A 22,408-nucleotide genomic window follows, 5' to 3' on the forward strand; every position below is an offset into this window, starting at 1 on the left:
CATGACAATGAGTTCACTGTACTAAAATGGCCCCCACAGTCACCAGATCTCAACCCAATAGAGCATCTTTGGGATGTGGTGGAACGGGAGCTTCGTGCCCTGGATGTGCATCCCACAAATCTCCATCAACTGCAAGATGCTATCCTATCAATATGGGCCAACATTTCTAAAGAATGCTTTCAACACCTTGTTGAATCAATGCCACATAGAATTAAGGCAGTTCTGAAGGCGAAAGGAGGTCAAACACAGTATTAGTATGGTGTTCCTAATAATCATTTAGGTGAGTGTATATAGCAGCAAGTCACTCAGGAAATAAAAACACTGTTTTGCACTCCCATAGTCACAATTTGTTGTTAATAACCTCACTTTAAAATACAACTCCATAAGGGGTTCCAGACTCCAAAAGCTCCAAAGCTGATCTAGGCCAATCAGCTGTACTTCCTCTGATGTGGAAACAACTGTATGTCTCACCAATGAGCATGTGTGTGTGTGTGTGTGTGTGTGTGTGTGTGTGTGTGTGTGTGTGTGTGTGTGTGTGTGTTTGAATTATTGAAGAGGAACAAATTGTGTCTCAATTGCATCACAGACCTCACCGAGATCAAACCAGTATTCCGATGTTTCATTAATTTCTCACACACACTTGAACACAGATTGAAAGAACATACACCATCATTAAAATACTCATCAAATACACACACACAGAAGTCCCTGTGGGTATGAGGAGTGCTAATTCTGCTCTTTTCACAGGAGATTGCCATCATGTAATGGAATCAGTTTGGGCTTCTAGGACTGTTTGTGTCCCCAACAAATGCTGCAACAATTTTTGGCTATCGTGGAAATAGTAATATTTTTCCTGGGGATCAAACAATGGGTGCAGTAATGCTCAGGTTCTTTATCAATATGACACAATATCAATGGGGGAAACAGTCATTCAACACTTGGATAAAACAGAAATGAACTGTGTTGAGATCAGATTACACTTTAATTGCAAACACAGTTTCACAAAGCCCAGTGTGACACACCTCATACCTTCAATCTGTATCCAGTTGCACAATCAGTTGAGATTTATTATTAAACTTTGTGCTCATGTGTTGTTTCATGGTTTAGTCCAACAAGATCACAATTCCTGTGGAGTGGAAAAGTGTGACCTGCAGGTTTAAACCAGGGGTCTTTAAACTTTCTTAGGCCAAGAGCCCCTTGGTAGATAGAGAAATGGTGCAGGGAACCCATTGCATATTGTATAAAATTGAGTTTTGTGGCCTATAATAACATGAGTGTTGTACCACATTAATGTATTTGCATATTTTATAATGCTTACATTGCAAATCTATTCAAATAATTATTATTAATTTACAGCTTATATATTACATTTAAAATTTCTGTAATACATTTTTAATGCAGGAAGGACAATGAAATGTTTGGTTGAACTTAATGTTGTATTTTTGTTTTTGCCTCACATAAATGGGTGGTTGCTTACTGGCCCAAGACAAAAGTGCACCTTCAATTCTCATAATGTTCTCATTCCTTGATATGGCTCAGGTTCCTTCTTCAGCAAAAACATATGGGATTATTTTGTTGCTCCTATGATTTTCTGCCAGGTGAAAATCTTAAGTCTGATTGCATAGAAAATTACTAGTACACCTCTCCTCAACAAGCTTGATTTCAAGTACCATTCATGTCCACTGCCCAAAAGGTGTAGGAAGACTCATGAGCTTCTGTTCATCCCTAGTCCTAAATAGGGGAAATAGTAATAGAGATGCTTGCTCTAGCAAGCACTACTAATAATGTTATGCAGTTAAAGCTAATCAAAGATCATGCTTATATTTGCATTGTGCATATATGTAATGCAAATGCTGAGTTAATAATGAGTCACTAATGTGCTTCTCACAGGTAGAGAAACTATTGAAGATGCACAGCCAATAATTCTGTTCTCAGGAGTCAAAACTGGCTTGACTGCTGGACTAATGAATCAACCCCAATTACTGGATTAACTTAGATCAAAAGCTCTGATTCCTGGACTAACTTTGAACAAAACTTAAACCTTTGGTTCAACTGTGAGAGCTTGAGCATAATTAGATCATTGAATGATCAGTCATGAAAGAATTGTGTGATGTCTAGGAAACTGTCTGTTCTCTTTTAACTCTCTTGCTGTGCAGATTTGCATTAGTTATTAATAAGCAGCCCCGGTGTATATGGATTTCAGTAGTTACTAAAAAACAGCAGCATGTGCGTGAGGTGAGACACAATCAGCCACTGTAGGATGAAATTTTAAACCTTCCTCACTTTGATCAAAGTTTCATCATGATGATGGTCACTTCAATGGTTCTGCATCAAACCCAGCTATCATTTCTGAAATGTTCTAAGTGCCCAGCCTTCTGGAAAGCCCCAGAGTGCTCTGAAAGTGAGGCAAAGCCCTGAAACCGAATGAATCTCCATTTCACTGCTGTCACCAGCCTACTGCATGTGCGGTTTCTGCTATCTAGAAAGTGCATTCCTGTAACAATAGTGAAAACATTGTTACAGTCAGAGCTGTGACCTATTGGTTAGCACATGTGGTGTGGTGCTCATGGGTTCAAATCTGGCCCATGTCATGTCCCAATTATCTACTACCCATTGTTTTCTGATATCTACTCACTTTCACTGTCGATAGAATGACAAAAAGGCAAAAAATGTACCGTTTGCACATACTTTGATGACACGTTTCCACCTTATTTAGCAGTGTAAATTTAGCAAACCTTTGTATATTTGCAATTTTTAAACGATTTAGTATAAATTTATGACATTATACTTTGTATGATATTAGCCTGGAGTTTTAGAAACAAGTTGCCACAGATGCAATGAGGTTTCTAATACAGCTGCTGAGAGAGTGACAGTAAATTTGCCATCTTCTCTCCTCTAACTGTCATAATCCATCACTCTCTAAATTAGTCTGTTTTTGGAAAGTTATAGAAATGTAATAGTGCCATTTTTCTTTTGATGCTGGAGCAAAGGTATAAGCAAAAATTATGTTTGGCATGGTCTCCCATTCACTCCCATTCCCCACTCTCAGAGGTTAACTTGCAATCATTTACTTCTGCATCCCAAAAACCGGAAGTGTGAAAAGGGTCCATGTTAAAGGGATATTTTACCCAAAAGAAAATTCTGCCATAATTTACTCAACCTCATGTTGTTCCATAACTTCCTATCTTCTATGGAACACGAGAAGAAATTCTGAAGAATGTTAAAGTTTTTTTTTTTACCTTCAAAAACACTGAAAGGGGACTGAGACTTTCAGTCCCTAACATTTGAGCTAAAATAGGTCTGTGCTTTCTGCTCCCAGTGGCCGAAGCTAGAATTGTAATTGTGGCGAAATGTCCACAGAGTGGCGCCAAAAATGTGTTGTATTTTCAGTTGCATGTACATTATGTAATACAGTCAAAAAGAATGCATATTTTTTAACCCTACCCCAATACCCAAGCCTAACCCTTAACCTAATTGTCAGTGGAGTAAAAATTTTATTTTAGAGTGAAAATGCAACCTCTGAATCATGCTCACCATTGTTTATGTTAATGCAATTAATTTCAGGTTTCCCCATGACCAGAACGTGTGTCTCAAAAACTGCTCATGCAACAAGCTATCAGTGGCTTGACAGGGAAAGGTAAACAGGTTTTAATTGATGTTAAAAAAAATGTCTGATGGGGATGCCGCTTGCTAGTAATTTGGCAGAATGGGTCGTTTTCAGTGTACATGAACAATCAGAAGTGGCATGTCCATTTCCAATGTTGAGCTTGGGGTGGGGCTATAATGTTTTTCGGGAGTGTTATGTTTTCAATTCTGTTTCCTTATGCTAGAGGTGCAGAAATTACACACTTCACTTAAAACTTTTATAGTGTTTTGGTATGGTCCAGTCTTGTGGTGCAGCACTACTGCTGTTGATGCAGTGTTCATGCTGTATGATTTTGGTGCAGTATTTTGCATTATGAGCTCTGGCTCCTGTACAACAGGTGAGATAGAGGAAGGTCACCTCCTAAAATCTGACTGCTCAAACAAACAAACCCCTCCCTACAGATCTTGTCTGGGAGAGCTATTTGTGGAAGGACTGTCATTAGGATGAACATCCCTCCTGGTCATCTTTCCCTCTCCTCTGTCTTTCTCCCTCTATCTCTAATATCCTGTGGACGGTAAGCACATTAGATCTGATGGCTGAGGTTAACTCAGAGCCCAAGGCAAGTTCATACACACAGGCCACCCTCTTATTAGTTAAAAGTAAGAGACGTGTTTAAACGCTCACACAAACAACACTTTTTTAAGATGGACCTGAGAGGTAGCATCTTTAGTTTGGACTTTAAAAGAAACTTTCATCCCCTGCGGCCATGTGGAGAAAGGACAGAAAAGAATTTGGGACAGAAATGTTGTGGAATATCACATAAAAAGTTAGTTTAGGCTAATCCAAGCTGAGATAAAGCGCACACCGGGCACTCATGCAGCGGGAACACATAAAAACAGTGGGTAAATATCTGCCATACAGGATAATCTGTGAATGAACACTAAATCAAATGCCAAAGAAATAGGAAATGTTGCCTGCTGAGAATGGTGGCCCTATAAATCCACCCTAACCTCTACATACTTTAATTCCTCATTAGCATAAATTAACTCCTTGACTGCGTGCAACACATGCTGCGGGGTTAAGAAGCTGGCTTCTCTCTCTCCATAAAAACACACATAGGAATGATATAGAAGTACACACATGATGTGTTGTGTAGCCTTGTTTTTTTCTGCAGTCAAACTAATCTCCTGTAACATTCACAATTATTAGCATAGCAAAAGAAAGCTGAGAGGCCCATGGTGATTTAACAGATAATTACACCCTAACTAAATAACCTTCAGACAGAGCGATATAGAAACGCTTGAAGGAGGATAGGGAGGGATGGAGTGATAGATGGATAGACGCTGGGCATGCAACCTTGCTGGGAACTCATTCAGAGTCTAGACTCAATCTTTTGATGCCATGCTGCCATTAAACAAGTGACGGGTCATCCTTTCATTTCCCAAGGGAGGAGAGAAAGGCTTAATTTAACACTAAGGCTGTTTGTTTGAGGTGTTATTTCGTACAAGGACAGAAAATAATTATGAATTAGAACTCTTATCCTTCATGCACCCAGAAGCAAACACGTTTAATAACCGTATTCATCAGGCAAGGAAAAAAATAGCAGCAACATGGTTGGGTGGATATCAGCAGGGAGAAACATACAGAACTATAAAATAGTGGTGACAAGACAACAGAACCTCATTTAGAGAGCATCTTTGCAGCAAAGACATCTTTGTAGGGAAAAATCTTAAGGTTTAAAGTATGTGAATTAGTTATAAGATTCTCTGCTTCAGAGTATCTTTTATTCCAAAGCTAGAAGGGGAACATCAATGCCCTGACACTAACAGAAACATACCAAAGGCATATAACATGATTTATATAACTATGTATTTTTGGAGATGTACCATAGCATTCTTTGAAGTACAATGCAAATAAATTGGTACATGAAAATTATAATCAATTAGCACCATGGTAGCACCATGGTCAGAGTACTATGATATTACCGTATGATACCATCACTATACCATGATACTGCCACAGTATTTTATTTTGAAAAAGCCTGACATCTCCAGTCACATGATTCTACCCACAAACCTCCTTTAAATCCTTTAAAACTAACTTCAGGACAAACAATCACTTTGTTTTTTTTCAAGCATAACATAGAAAAGGATGCAATATAATTTAAAACGAGCTTCACTCCACTTCCCCTACAAAGCAGCACTATTCAGAGGAGACAATGGCCCACTGTGAGGTTTGAGTCCCACTAACCTGGACTTTCTGAGCCCGGCGCTTGTCAGCTCTCTGATTCTGATGGTAAATGCGGCTGAAGTTGGAAACAATTACAGGAACAGGCAGAGCGATGACCAGCACTCCACTGAGAGAACAGATGGAGCCAAAGATCTTCCCTGCTATGGTCTTAGGGACCATATCTCCATACCTGCAGAGAAAGAGCAAGAAATAGTGAGACATTTGTCACTGAAATATGTTCGCTCTTGTTTCACAGCTCAGCAGCAATAATAAAACCAGACACATACACAATGTCACACCTACACAAATCTAGCACCTCATAACATTTACATTCCATCTGGTTTTAATATTACATTCTGTATAATAAAATAAACACACTCTTCCTAAAAATAATATTACACTTTTACTGCAAATTGACACTTTCCCATGACACTCTAACAAAGCTGTTTAATGAAACAAAGCAGGAAGGTGAGTGCGATAGTGACATTAGGGGTGCCAGACGTTAAATGCAACAAATTTTTACTGAAGCAGAAGGTGATCATGAGTGGGTTGCCACTTTCATTTATATATCTTTCATCCCCTGCATAGAGCCATTTGTCTGATAAATATTTGAAAGTCTTTTTTTATATGTATGTTTCTTTATTTTTTTATATCTTTTCTCCCCAATTTGGAATTCCCAATGTGCTCTAAGTCCTCCGCATCTGAGATCGTCAGTCTACACATCATATCATGTGGCTTGTTGAGCGTGTTACCAAGGAGACGTAGCGAATGTGGCGACCCATGCTATTCTCCGTGGCATCCATGCACAACTCACCACATGCCCCACCGAAAGTGAGAACCACACATAGTGACAATGAGGAGGTTACCCCATGTGACTCTTCCCTCCCTAGCAACCGGGCCAATTTGGTTGCTTAGGAGACCTGGTCATTCAACATGCCCTGGATTCAAATTCGTGACACAAGTAGTGGTAGTCAGCATCTTTACTCGCTGAGCTTCCCAAGCCCCTGGGAATCAGCCCATTGGTATAGAAGATTTGTCTCCAAACCCATTTGTTTACACACTAAGTCTTTGTCCAGAGAGCTAAGTATATCTGGGTATTAGGTACTACAAACACATCAGAATGGGCCAAGTATTATCAGCATTCTGTGAAAATAACATAACTTTTTACAAGACGCATGAACTCTGAGAAAAATCTAGCAGGGGGAAAAAGAAACATTTATGATGGTTCAGTTAGAATTTTAAATCCTTTAATCCAGCACCCTGGCATTTTTAAGGATGTAAAATACAACTCTCTCTCTCTCTCTCTCTCTCTCTCTCGTGCGCATGCGTGAGCGTTTGCTGGGCGAGTGTGGAGAGCGTGTGGTGAGTTTTGAGCGTTGTTTGAGTGTGAATGCAAGTTTGTGGCTGCCGTGCCTAAAACTAGTTTTTTTCACCCTCAGCTATTTTTCTATCTTTTCCTTTTTTCTTTTTTTTTTTTTGTTTGTTTCTGTTTTGTTTAGTTAGTTTAGTCGTTTTTTGTTGTGCTAATCCGGGCCGTGTGCTACCTGCCCTTGAGGAAGCATGGCGGTCCCGGATTTGCGAGTTTTGAACGCACTCACGCGGCGTCATGCAGTTAAGGTGGCGGCTGTCGTGAGTGTGGAGGATTGTTGTTTAGCAATAGGTGAAGTAGTGGGCCATGAGTGCATTTTGTCAGCCTCAAAAATGAACAATGCTAATGTTATATTTTTAAATAATATAGACAAAGCAAATGAGTTAGTTGAGCGTGGGATCATCATTGATGGTTTGTTCACACCTGTTCTCCCTTTATCAATGCCATCTAAAAAAGTGACATTATCTAATATTCCTCCGTTTATTAGTGACCAACTACTAACACAATCGCTTTCCCGTCATGGCAAATTGGTGTCTCCAATAAAGAAAATACCGATTGGCAGTGGATCTCCATTGTTAAAACATATAGTTTCATTTAGGCGTTTCGCTTACATGATTGTGAAAGACGACGCTGAACTAGACCTTACGTTTAAATTCCGAATCAACGACTTTGACTATGTTGTGTTTGCAACAACGGGGAAAATGAAATGTTTTGGTTGCAGTAAAGTGGGACATTTGATTCGTTATTGCCCTGATAAAGGGGAAACAGTAGTAACAGAGCAAATTATAAATGATGTAACTGTCCCGCCACCGCGACAGATCAACCCATTGAAACTGACAGTACAGAGCCAGACGCGATCGCGGCAGAACGAGCGGAATCCGAGGCGATCGCAACAGAGCCGCAAGCGATAATTCAGGGTAATGCTGAGACTATTTTAAAGAAAGGGTCGTTGAACAAAACAATAGTTGATGCAGAGTCCATTGGATCTTTTGACGATGGACTCAGTGTGACAAATCGAATAGTCACTTGTTCGGAGAGTAACGATAAGGTGTCTGAGATGATCCCACAGTGCGAGGGAGAAAGACAGCCTTTGATTGAGCATTTATGTGAGAATGATGGCATTGACATTGAGGCAGAACATACACTGTTTAAGGTACCGTTAAAAAGAAGGAAGAGTGATAATACTTGTGACTTGAGACCTGTAAAAAGAACAGATGTAGGTGAATGTGAGGACGAGGTAGACACAGAGAGTGGCAGTGAATCAGACTGTAGTATCTCTCTTTCAAAGAGTGAATGCGTGAGTCGCAATTATGAAGTGGAAGATATAAAACTGTTTCTTAAAGTGACGAAAAATAGAAGAGGGGTACGAGTGAACGAGTATTTTCCTGACCTTAAACAGTTTATTGAGAAGACAAGGTGTTGGATGGCTGAAGGTTTTTTTGCCAACAAGGAAATTTACAGGTTAAAGAAGCTGGTGAGAAAACTCAATACTGAAATAGACAATGATGGTGGTGGAAAAAGCTAATTTAATGATAATCAGTGGTTTGTTTCTTCTGGTTTGTTATTTACTCTCTATGGGTGAAGTTAGTGTTGCCTCAGCCAATGTAAATGGAGCAAGAGATGTGAAAAAAAGAGTAATGTTATATGAAATGTCTATACAGAAAAAAATAGACATTTTTTTTCTTCAAGAAACTCACAGTGATTCCAAGAATGCTGCAGATTGGGAAAGAGAATGGGATGGCATCTCTATTTTAAGTCACAACACTGCTAGCAGTGGAGGAGTTGCCGTTTTATTTTCTAAAAATTTCAAACCTATTTCAGTATGAGGTTGAAGAGATTATAAAAGGTAGACTCTTAAAGGTTAGAGCTTTGTTTGAAAATCATGTCTTTGTTTTTATTTGTGTTTATGTCCCAACCTCAGGAGTTGAAAGAATGCTGTTTTTAAATACTCTCAATTTAGCCTTGCAAAAGTGTGACAGTGAAGAGTTTTTGTTTCTGGGAGGAGATTTTAATTGCACTGAACAAACTAAAACTTGGCGCAGGTGTCTGAGGACGCCAATATGAAACTCCGTAAGGCCATGAGCCTAGAGGAGTTGTACAAGGCCCTTCAGGGCATGGAGTCCGGGAAGGCTCCTGGCATCGATGGTCTTCCAGTAGACTTTTATAAGTCTTTCTGGACAGTGTTGGGGGAGGATTTGCTCGCGGTGCTCAATGAAAGCTTGGCTGAAGGGCGGCTGCCATTGAGCTGCCGTAGAGCAGTTCTTACACTCCTCCCGAAAAAAGGAGACCTGACGGAGATTAAGAACTGGCGCCCTGTGTCGCTGCTTTGCACAGATTACAAACTGCTCTCAAAAAGTTTGGCAAATAGAATGGTAGATGTAATGGAGCAAGTTGTTCATCCGGACCAGAGCTACTGCATACCTGGTAGGTCCATTTTTGATAATATTTCTTTAGTACGGGATATCCTAGAAGTCTCCAAGCTGTTTAATTTAAACTGTGCGTTGCTTTCTCTGGATCAAGAGAAAGCGTTCGATAGAGTTGAACATAATTACCTATGGAAAACTTTAGCAGCTTTTGGTTTCTGCCAAGATTATGTGGATATGATTAAGATGCTGTATACTGATGTTGAGAGTGTGCTGAAAGTGAACGGTGGCTTATGCACTCCTTTCAAGGTTGGCAGAGGTGTTAGGCAAGGTTGCTCGCTATCAGGAATGCTCTACTCATTAGCCATTGAACCATTATTGCAGCAGATAAGAGCAAATTTGACTGCTGTAAATATACCTGGTTTTAACTGTAACATTTATTTATCCACTTATGCTGATGATGTGATTGTAATAGCCAATAGTCAAAAAGATATAGAGATTTTAAGGAAATTACTTGAAGATTTTAGAGTTTTATCTTCTGCTAAAATAAACTGGAACAAAAGTGAAGCTTTAATATGTGGAAAGTGGACTGGAGAGGAACTAAGCCTTCCTGATGGTTTATTTTGGAGTAAAGGAGGTTTAAAATACTTGGGAGTTTTTTTAGGAGATGAGGACACAGTACAGAAAAACTGGGAAGGGATTGTTGAAAAAATTAAAGGTCGATTAGCCAAATGGAAATGGCTGGTCCCGAACATGTCCTATAGAGGGCGTACTTTAATTATCAATAATTTAATTGCATCCTCTCTTTGGCATAAGCTTGCATGTATAGATCCACCTGTGAAAATGTTGATTGAAATTCAAGCCTTACTGGTGGATTTTTTCTGGCATAAATTACACTGGATTACAAAGAGCATTTTATATTTGTCTAAAGAAGAAGGTGGACAGGGGCTGATAAACTTGCAAAGCAGAACAGCAGCTTTCCGTTTGCAATTTATACAAAGGTTTCTTTCGGGGTCATGTGACTGTGGTTGGAGAGTGACTGCATGTGCTATTTTACGGAGTCTGGGAGGCCTACAGATGGACACATCTCTCTTCTTGTTAGACCCTCTAAAACTGGATGCCTCCATTATGCCAATCTTTTATCGAAATCTTTTTCAAGTGTGGAGTCTTTTTAATCAACAAAGGACACCATGTATGAAGTCAATCTTCTGGTTGTTAAACGAACCCATAGTATATGGAGCACTGCATTCTCGCCCTCTCGAAATTCCTATTTCTTATTTTAAACAATTTGATAGACTCCAGAATTTTATCTGTGAGGTTTTAGATACTCAAATTTCATTCTGTCCCAGACAGGTGATGGAGAGGTTATTAAAGTAGGTGACAAATATACAAAAAGCTGGGTCCAAACTAGTGTAATGCTTGGCAGACAAATAATTTGTAGGGGATGGAAGTCAATTGGCACTCCTTTATTTCAAGAGTGGTTCACAGAATTGGGCAGGGTGGTGACATCCGAAAAGTTTTCATACAAACAGCTTGGCAGATTAGATGCATATGGTAAGAAATTTGACAAATACATGTCATTTCTGGCAGGCTCTCGGTGAGGACCATGTGGAAAGAAACCTTTTTATTTCCTTTTTTTTTAATCTCTCTTCATTTATATATGCATACTCAGGCTTGGACCATGGAAATGTTTGCTTGATGTCGGGGTGGGGTTGAGAACTGGGAGGGTGAGGGGGAATTAATGGGGGTTAAGGGGGATAATGTTTGACTCTGTGCATGTTTGACAATAAACCAATAAAAATGTTAATTTGAAAAATACAGTTATAAATCTTTGACACAAGTATGTATACATGGCAAAAAATCTGTGGACATGCTGTTATTAATAGTCTGGCAAAATCTTCTGTCGTAGTTATATAATATAATATTTTTTAATACTAGAATCAAAAGAGCAGATTTACTCCATATCAAGCTTTATTGGCAAGATAAACCTAAGTGTATATTGCCAATGCATTATGAAGTTTAATTTGCTAAAGTTTTAAATCTCAAAATTATTATTTTCTCTGGCTGTCATTCAGTTGGGCAATGTGAGAAGATGTGAAAAAGATTTTTCCCACACCTGGCTCACTACCTGAGGTTGAAGTTTCCATTCTCCATACAGTAAATCTGCTCCTGTGTTTTTTATGCCTGGAACATGCATCATGCACAATGAATAAGCATGCACTGCACCACACAATCAGTTTTTGTGCTAGGATGTGCAGTAGAGTTGAGGGTGTACCTCCTGGAAATTTATATATGCCAATTTTAGACACAGGAAGTGGGGGAAACTATAGAGAAGTTTCAGGAAGTGAAAAACATGGATACTCAATGAATTGTGTTCATTTTCCTATCACGTTAAACATTCAAATATTAATTGCAGAAATTAACATGTAAAATTTCCCTGCCTTAATATGTATTATCTATAGTAATGGTTAAGCTCCTGTTATGTCTTTTCCACCTGGTGATTCTGTCTCATTTTCTCTCATGTTCTGTGGCTGCATTCTATCAGCATCCAATTACTTTAGTCTATAGCTTTTAAAACTAATGTCTTGAACCATCCAATTTGTTTGAGTAGATATTTGATCAGCCGCCTTCTTATCTTAAAAAGTCTTTCCACTCCTCAGCAAGCCATCAATCAAGCTGAGAAAGATCAACTGTGGTGTGGTGTTTAATTAATTGTCATATTTATATATATATATATATATATATATATATATATATATATATATATATGAGAGAGAGAGAGAGAGAGAGAGAGAGAGAGAGAGAGAGAGAGAGAGAGAGAGAGAGAGAATTTGAATTTTGAATGCTCTTTATTACAAATCTACATAAAACAATTCACAAGGTATAAATTAAACAGAGAATAAACTTACAGTAAATGTGTAAAAAAATAATTAATCTTCAATTATAGAACACAAAGCTCCTTTACTACACCATTTCAGTTCAAATGTAATAAGATCATCCATAGATTTATAAAAATTAAAATCAATCAACACTCTAGACTTTATAAGATTTGGAAACAACACAATAACATTATGTCCAGGCCTTTGTTCAATCATGTTTTTCCTGCTTGAATAGATAGCAAGTTTAGCTTGACCCAAAATAAAATGTACTAATTGGCAATCAATCCGTCTTTTCTGTACATATTTTGCACCCAAAACAAATATTTCCTTGGAAAAAGTTTCATTAAAGGCATCAAAAAGATTTCTTAATACACCAAATAAGGGCTTTAATCTACAGCACTCCATAAAAGCATGAAAAACAGTCTCTCTTTTAAAACAAAAAGGACATTCAGAGCTCACCTCAGGATTTAAAACAGAAATAAAAGCATTGACCGCTATTGCCCCATGGAGAACTCTCCATTGTATATCACCTACTCTCTTTTGTAACGGTGGCTTATACAAGACTCTCCATTCAGGCTTAACATCATCATCCAACTTTAAAAAAGAACGCCATGGTGTATCCACTTTGTCATTTAAAACTTTCTTGTTAAAAACCCCAACACAAGCTTTGTACAAAACTTTCCCCGTAACTGAAAAGAAATCCAAACACAAAGATTTTCCAGTTTTTAAAAACAAACCCATACACTCATCAAGTTTGGGAGACAGATATATAGTGGGAAAAGGATCTTCAGTATTTGGAGTCTCTACTCCTGTACAATAGTCTGTTAGTAATTGTCTCTCTTCCTTTGAAAGAGAAGACTGCCATTTCGCCATCAATTGAGCAACTATTCGAGTTGAAGAAATTCCCAGATGAGAAGCAGTTTCGTCAATGTTCGTGAAATTAGGTCTAACCACATTTAGCAAAAGTCTTAAGGTGGTGATCCTAGCTTTGCAAAGGATATTATTTAGTCCAGGAAAACTGTGTCCAACAGCAGAACAACAGGGGCGAGAATGCAGTAATAATTTAATATGGGGATACAATTCATTTTTATAACATTGACCTTCCAAGTCATAGACAATTAATGGGTCAAATTGAACTAACTGAACCTATCCAATTTTCTGGAAATAAAATGGCTAAATACCTAATGCCTTGCTTGGGCCATTGAAAGGCGCCAGGTTGGAAAGCTATAGTAGGGCAATATGCTGTCAGAGCAAGAGGTTTAGATTTAGACCAATTCACCCTGTATCCTGAAAGTCTGGAGAAAGAATTAATAATTCTGCAGAGGCCAAGCATAGATCTTCTTGTGATGATGGGAAGTAGGATAAGGTAGACAGGGGTGTGGATCCAAAAGCGGGTTTATTAACAAACTGAATAAAATAAACAAACACATGAACAAAAGAACAGTCCTCGATGGGAAAATACAACTAAAGCACGGACGAACATAAAGAAGCTACATGGGTTGGGGGAAACATCCACGAAGGGTAGAACGAACACGAATTAACATCCAGGGAATAAGAAGACCAAGAGTGAACATCAGGGAACGGGAACAGCGAACGTGAAACGACATAAACATTCAACAAACGACAAAGGAACGGGAAAACAAGCGGGTTAAAATAGACCGGACTCGGTGATAACAAAATCACGAACAGGTGCAGACAATTACGCTGTGACAGCGGTGATGAGGAGTGAGGACGAAGGGAAGTGTAGTTCTAACAGAGACAGTGAAACACAGGCGGGCAACAAGGAAGACATGACAGGGAGCGTGTTCGGTGATACGGAAAACACGGGACGGACAACAAAGAAGAGTGACATGGGACGCGACTGGCGAGAGTGAAACGGAAAACGCGGGGCGGACCACAATGAAAGGTAACATAAACATGACAGTGAAAACAGAGAACACAGGGATCGTAACGGAAAACGCGGGGCGGACCACAATGAAAGGTGACATAAACATGAGAGTGAAAACAGAGAACACAGGGATCGTAACACTTCTAGGGTCAGAGACAAATAATAATACAGTTCTCAACAAAACTGATCCTCTTTACCATGGGAAGTACCACCACGTAAAAACTTTAAATTCTCACACAAAATCACTGCCAGGAGGCACAAAAGGACACATTGTCACCATCGTTTAGTGTAAAGAAAGTGAGAGTTATTATGATTAATATTGTTAATATTATTATTTGGATTGTGTTTTTTACATTTGATGTGTAGAAGAAGATCTAACAATGGCAACATTAAAGTTATAGCTTACAGCCATGGATTAACGCACAGGCTTGCATAGGCTGCAGCCCAGGGGCCCCATGTGTGCAGGGGCCCCTGATTGGCCAGACAATTTTTTTTATTTTAAATTTACTTCAGCGCGAACAAAAAAAGACCCTCATTGGCCAATAAGAAACATAGAAAAAAATAAGCAGGTGATTGGATAGATGTGACGGGTCAAATCATCAATAATTTTCAATTACATCATTGTTATTGCTAGACGGAATAGCAGTAAATTGTCTGAAAGAAAGTACGATAGTGGAGCACAAAAACAGAAAATACAAAGGTTAAAGGAAAAACGTGACCAAGATATACTGAAAAAAATCCCTAAATTGACTGGATACTTATGCATAACTGACAACAAAACGTTGCCACGATATACAGAAAAGGACAGCGAACCCAGAGAAATTTCACTGTTTTTTGGTCCTGGCACATAATGACCAGCCAACATCATTTCACTAATCATATCAGCAGCACCTGGGAAAGTGTGAACGAGTACTAGTCAGGTGAAATCACTCTATCATTCTGATTGGATTATAAGAGCAGACTGATTGCTATAAAAGGAGGGAAGAAGTGCTTCCAATCGTTGTGTTCTTGTTCGCAATGGTTACCTCTAAAGAAAGACGTGCAGCCATCATCGCTTTGCATCAAAATGGCCTCACATGCAAGGAAATTGCTGTAAAGAATATTGAACCTGAAAGAACCATTAACCAGATCATCAAGAACTTAAAGGAGAGAGGTTCAACTGCAGCGAAGAAGGCTTCAGGACGTCCCAGAGTGTCCAGCAAGTACCAGGACCATCTCCTCCTGAGGAGTCAGCTATGGAATCGTGTCACCATAAGTGCAGAGCTTGCTAAATATTGGCAGCAGGTTGGTGTGAGTGCATCTGCACATACAGTGAGGCGAAGACTTTTGGACAATGGCCTGGAGTCAAGAAGGGCAGCAAAGAAGCCACTTCTCTCCAAGAAAAACATCAAGGACAGACTGAAATTCTGCAGGAAGTACAAGGATTGAACAGCAGAAGACTGGTGCAAAGTTATTTTCTCTGATGAAGCCCCTTCCGACTGTTTGGGACATCTGGAAAATCGATAGTCCAGAGAAGAAAAGGTGAACGCTACCATCAGTCCTGTGTCGTGCCAACTGTGAAGCATCCTGAGACCATCCATGTGTGGGGTTGCTTTTCATCCAAGGGAGTGGGCTCTCTCACAATTCTGCCCCAAAACACTGCCATTAATAAAGAATGGTATAAAAAATTTCCTGCAAGAGCAACTTCTCCCAACGATCCAGGAGCAATGGTGATGATCCATGCATTTTCCAGCATGATGGAGCACCATGTCACAAGGCAAGAGCGTTAATGAAGTGGCTCGGAGATCATTACATGTAAATTTTGGATCCGTGACTAGCCAACTCCCCGGATTTTAATCCTATAGAGAACCTGTGGTCAATCCTCAAATGGCGAGTAGACAAACAGAAGCCCACAAATTGTGATCAACTCCGAGCACTAATAAATCTAGAATGGATCGCCATCAGTCAGGATTTGGCCCAGAAGCCAAAGATATCCCAGAGCAAATTGCAGAGGTTATGAAGAACAAGGGTCAACACTGTAAATGTTGACTCTTTGCATATATTGAATGTTTTTGCCAATAAAAGCCTTTAAAACTTATGAAATGCCTATCATTGTTTTCCAGTATACCATAGAAACATGTGAAAAAATTATGTACAAATACTGATGCAACAAACTTTGCAAAACACAAAATTTATGTCACTTCCAATACTATTGGCCACAGCTGTAGTTAGCTCATGGACTGGTATATAGAAAAAATGGTTAGAATTTAAGCATTTTTCAATAAATTAAAAAATGTTGCTTCACAGATATTAGTTGTCTAATTATCTTCCTGAAAATCAAAATGAAAATACATAGCGAACATTCAGAATTTATTTGTTAGCCATACTCAAAAAAACAACAACGCAAAATTAACAGCGTTAACCCATGCTTTAATTTATCTGGCTATTCAATAGTGATAGACTAAAATAGAGTGGTTAAAATAAAACCCTGCTGATAAGCATAATTAAATATATATATGCTCATTATTTTAATAGGTTAGCGGTAGTGTGCTTCATACAATAGCACATGTACATCAAGCTGCAGGTTCGAGTCCTGTTTGTTTGTATGGATACAAGTTATAAGTAAACTATATCCAGCAGATTCATATATAAACATTTTGTTATGTGGCTGGCACTAGCTGGGTTCTGAACTATGTGCACTTTGAAATTGTGCATGAGAAATCCTGAATGGAAAGCTTGATATGTGAATAAATTATGAAGGAAATTTGGTACAATAAAAGCACACGGTATGGATTAAAGTGCCTGCGTACCTTCACCAATAATATGTAAGAGAATTTATAATGGAATTAGTTGCGTTAGACCAACCATTATACAAAAGATAAATGACAATTGATCAGATCGTAAATCTGAAATTAAAATTCTCTACCATTAATATGTAATATACAACGGGCTTGTTGATTCTGCTCAAAATTAATATGTAAGGAATTAACTTAGAGTATTACTATTGTCATGTCTATTGAAAATAATATCACAAATATGTTTAGATATGGTTCAGAATTTATCTCCTTTTCTTCCAATTTGGAATGCCAAATTCCCACTACTTAGTAGGTCCTCGTGGTGGTGTGGTGACTCATCTCGTTGCCTCCGCTTCTGAGACAATCCACGTATCTTATCAGGTGTCTCACTGTGCATGACCTGTGGAGACTCACAGCATGTGGAGTCTCATGCTACACTCCACGATCCACGCACAACTTACCACGTGCCCCATTGGGAGCGAGAACCCCTAATCGTGACCACAAGGATATTACCCCATGTGACTCTACGCTCCCTAGCAACTGGGTCAATTTGGTTGCTTAGGAGACTTGGCTGAAGTCACTCAGCATGTCCTGGATTTGAACTAGTGACTCCAAGGGTGATAATCAGCATCAATACTTGCTGAGCTACCCAGGCCCTGGAGCACAGATCTTTAAAAAAAATATTAAATTGACGAGATTATTCATCAAAATATTCCACAGTCAAACTAGCTTTGAATACAAACAAGACTTTATTGCTAATCTATACACATCATGACAAACAGGTTGGTGGATGGAAATGATCTCCAACAGAGAACATTGAACATTATGGAGTCTATAGACCATGCCATGAACCATCAACACTTCATTTAATATATGCCGTGATTTAAGATCAAGTTTACTCAAAATAATTAAAGAGAATGAGACACCAGTACTTTCAGCGAAAGTTGGAGATGTCCTTGGATTCCTTTGCATTGCTTTGGTTCTTTGTAGAAAATTCTGTTTTTTCTGTCGATGTTTTGGACCTCAAAAACCATGCATACATGTTATTTTCTCAAAAATACAAACGTGTACACACATGTTGCTCACATATTATTGTTGCCCAGTTTGTGCTGAATACAGTGTTATCAGTGTTATCATTACTGTGTTTTTAAGCAACTGAAAAAAGCACAAATGTCAAGGGATGTCAAAACTTCTCCAGGGCCCAAAACACCCTCAGACCCCAGAGGGTTAAAGCACAGGCTCAGTGTCTTGACAGTTTTCGGAAATTACAACTGTTTATATATGCTGCCTAATAATGCTTGCTCATAACATCAGTGTATATGTATAAAGATAATTCACTCTGATCATTTTGTGAATGTCAAATAAGTCCTGATGTGTGGGCATCCTCGCGAATGATAAATGTTGCAAGAAAGTGTTCATCATGATCTTCATTGCAGTGTCCCTCCAGCAAATCAGTGCTTGATTACATTTACATTTATTCATTTGGCAGACGCTTTTATCCAAGGCGACTTACAAAAGAGGAAAACATAAGCAAATCATCTTAAGGAGACAGTGGTACGAAAAGTGCCATATTCCAAAGTTTCACTAGCATCAGAATAGTATTCAAAACAGATTAAAGTGCAACAAGAATTTTATTACATTTTTTTAGTGACTGGTAAAGTGCTCATGGAAAAAACGTATTTTAAGTCATTTTTTAAAGACAGAAAGTGAGTCAGCTTCACGGATGGAGTTGGGAAGGTCATTCCACCAACATGGTATGATGAAACTGAAAGTCCGGTAAAGTGTTTTGGTGCCTCTTTGTGTTGGTACAACAAGGCGACGTTCCTTAGCCGACCGCAGGCATGTAGTTCTGCAGAAATTATTTTAGGTATGCTGGAGCAGACCCAGTGACTGTTCTGTATGCCAGCATCACAGCCTTGAATTTGGTAATATTTATGTTCTTCTTGTTTCTTCTACTTTTTTTATGTCAATTGGCAAAACAAGCATTACTGCCTCAAACTGAATGGTTGTGACGTTGCGGGAAACAGCTTTGAGGCGTTCAGCTCTGGCCTGTTGAAATTCTATGGTTATAGCGCACTTTGGTGGTATAAAGGCGCTAATGACTCATTATTGCAGTGAACGTGGCGGCAGAAAGTTACTCTGGGTGGATATCCAAATTTATGTCATCTGCGTAGAGTAAAAGTGTATGCACCACACCTCCTGCTACAATACCAGGACAATATTTTCTTTTTGCAGCTTCTAATGGTTCCAGGTCAACATAGAACTGCAAATGAGGACAGCCTTGCAGGGTTCCCCTACCAAGACAAAAATAATCTGAAATTAATCCATTAGTTTGCAATACCACTAACAGATGTTTATAAAGTAACTTAATCCACCTAATAAAAGTGTTCCCAAACCCATAAATTTACAAAATCTTAAAAAGGTAATCTCATTCCTCCCTATCAAACGCCTTCACGCAGTCAAGTGAGATGGCAACAATTAGAGTCTGATCATTAGATACTGACCACATAATATTAATAAAACATCTAATATTACCAGAAAAACTATGACAACAAATAAACCCCACTTGACCTATATGTTTAAGAGATGTAATTACTTGCTTAATAGATTAGCCAGAAGTTTAGACATCTTTAGACATATTTTTTACATCTACCTAAATCAGGGAAATTGGATGATAACTTTTACATTAATTTGCTTCTTTATCTTTTTTTTTTAAGAATGAGACTGATCAGGGCTTGCATCATGGTTGGTGGTAGTTCACCTTTCTTTAATGACTCTGTGTAAATGTATAACATAAGTGAATCCAGTTCTTGTCAAGAAAGACTTTTTGATTATTCTTCAATTTATGAAGTTCTAATGGCTCTACGAAGTTGCTAAAATCCTTATCGGTAGATGAAGACATGAAACTAAATTATAAAGATCGAAATAGAATTATTAATATCTGTGGGAGAGGTAAATATATTAACTCCAGAAGACTTCACTGAAGGAATGGTGTAAAAAAAAAAACGATCTCTGTTTTATGTATCTAGCAAGAAGTTTCCCTGCCTTGTCTCCTGACTCAAAATATGTCTGTCCTGCACTGAATAAGAAAAACTCAAAATAGTATTGCACCTATATTTTAGAGTCAATTCTCTAAGACCATTGGATGACATTCTGTAATTCAGCTCTGTTTCAGTACTTTTAATATTATTTTCCAATTCCATGAATTCCTGTGCTTTGATCTTTTTAATGAATGAGGCATATTGTATGATCTGACCCCTAAGAACTTCCTTAAGCTCCTCCCATGCCACGCCAACAGAGGACACTGAGGACCAACTGGCTTCCACATAAATATTAAATTCTCTCTTTAACATTTGTTGAAATACTGGGTCCTGTAGAAGAGTTGAACCATCTACAGTTGAAGACAGAAGTTTACATACACCTTAGCCAAATACATTTAAACTCACAATATTTTTCACAATTCCAGACATTTAATCATAGAAAACATTCCCTGTCTTAGGTCAGTTAGGATCACTACTTTATTTTAAGAATGTGAGATGTCAGAATAATAGTAGAAAGAATGATTTCTTTCAGCTTTTATTTATTTCATCACATTCCAAGTTGGTCAGAAGTTTACATTCAATTAGTATTTGGTATCATTGCCTTTAAATTGTTTAACTTGAGTCAAACTTTTGGAAAGCCTTCTACAAGCTTCTCACAATAAGTTTCTGGAAGTTTGGCCCATTCCTCCAGACAGAACTGGTGTAACTGAGTCAGGCTTGCAGGCCTCCTTGCTCGCACATGCGTTTTCAGTTCTGCCCACAAATTTTCTATCAGATTGAGGTCAGGGCTTTGTGAGGGCCACTACAAAACCTTGAGTTTGTCCTTAAGCCATTTTGCCACAACTTTGCAGGTATGCTTGGGGTCATTGTCCATTTGGAAGACCCATTTGTGACCAAGCTTTAACTTGAGATGTTGCTTCAATATAGCCACATAATTTTCCTTCTTCATCTATTTTGTGAAGTGCACCAGTCCCTACTGCAGTAAAGAACCCCCAAAACATGATGCTGCCACCCCCATGCTTCACGGTTGGGATGGTGTTCTTCGGCTTGCAAACCTAATCCTTTTTCTTCCAAACATAACGATGGTCATTATGGCCAAAAAGTAAAATTTTTGTTTCATCGGACCAGTGTTCTGGATTTGATTTGCAAGTTTTCTCCTTCCTGAGTAGTATGATGTCTGCACGGTCCCATAGTGTTTATACATGTGTACTATTGTTTGTACAGATGAACGTGGCACCTTCATGTATTTGGAAATTGCTTCCAAGGATGAAGCAGACTTGTGGAGGTCTACAAATGTTTTTATGAGGTCTTGGCTGATTTATTTAGATTTTCCCATGATGTCAAGCAAAGAGGAACTGAGTTTGAAGGTAGGCCTTAAAAAATATCCACAGATACACCTCCAATTCAGCTCCTATCAGAAGTTAATTGGCTAACAGTCTAAAGGCATGACATAATTTTCTTAAATTTTCCAAGCTGCTTAAAGGCACAGTTAACTGTGCCTTTAAAGTGAAACAATCTGTCCGTTAACAATTGTTGGAAAAATTACTCATGTTGTGCACAAAGTACATACCCCAAACGACTTGCCAAAACTATAGTTTGCTAATATCAAATCTGTGGAGTGGTTAAAAAATGAGTTTGAATGACTTCCACCTAAGTGTATGTAAACTTCTTAAACTGTATATAATTTTCTTTTCACTGTATGCGGCAACGTCTCTAAACACACCAAAGCATGATCTGAAACTAAAAAGTTCCCAATTGAGCAATCTGAGGCAAATAGAATAAGTGACATAGATATATAAAAAAATCTATTCTAAAGTAAATCTTATGAAATGATAAAAAAGGTGTAGTCCCTCAGAGATGGATTCCGAAGTCTCCAAATGTCTGTAAGACCAAGATTTTTACACATCCTCCGTAGTGTCTAAGTTGCTCTAAAGGGTCTACACTCTTTAGCATCACAATGATCAAGGACCATATCATTTAAAAGATTGAAAAACCATATCACAGAGGATCCCAGTGGCTTTTAACTTTCCCTCAAGATCTATAAAAAAGTTCTGATAATCAGCGTTGGGTGCATAAATATTATCCAAAATAAGATTTTGGATTTTTTCCCCTGTATTTTAGCCAAAACAATAATGACTCTTCCAAAATTATCTTTTATCTGTTAGAGACAATTCAATTGTAAATGCTTACTTATCAATGCGATGACTCTCATGCTCTTACTTGAACCAGCACTGTAAAACACATGCCCAGCCCATGCTCAGCCAAGCTTTTCAGCTGCC

General features: G+C 38.5%; 1 protein-coding gene across 3 annotated transcripts in view; it reads right to left on the minus strand.

The window, feature by feature from the left end:
* Window positions 1-22,408, minus strand: part of LOC127631333 (potassium voltage-gated channel subfamily D member 3-like) — a 164,804-nt gene that overhangs the window by 12,013 nt on the left and 130,383 nt on the right. For all 3 annotated transcript variants that reach the window (XM_052109433.1, XM_052109434.1, XM_052109432.1), the window contains exon 3: window positions 5,837-6,005. In XM_052109433.1, the coding sequence (XP_051965393.1) occupies window positions 5,837-6,005 (169 nt within the window). The remainder of the gene's footprint in view (window positions 1-5,836; window positions 6,006-22,408) is intronic.

This window comes from Xyrauchen texanus, chromosome 37, assembly GCF_025860055.1.
Source record: "Xyrauchen texanus isolate HMW12.3.18 chromosome 37, RBS_HiC_50CHRs, whole genome shotgun sequence".
NCBI classification, from domain to species: Eukaryota; Metazoa; Chordata; class Actinopteri; order Cypriniformes; family Catostomidae; genus Xyrauchen; species Xyrauchen texanus.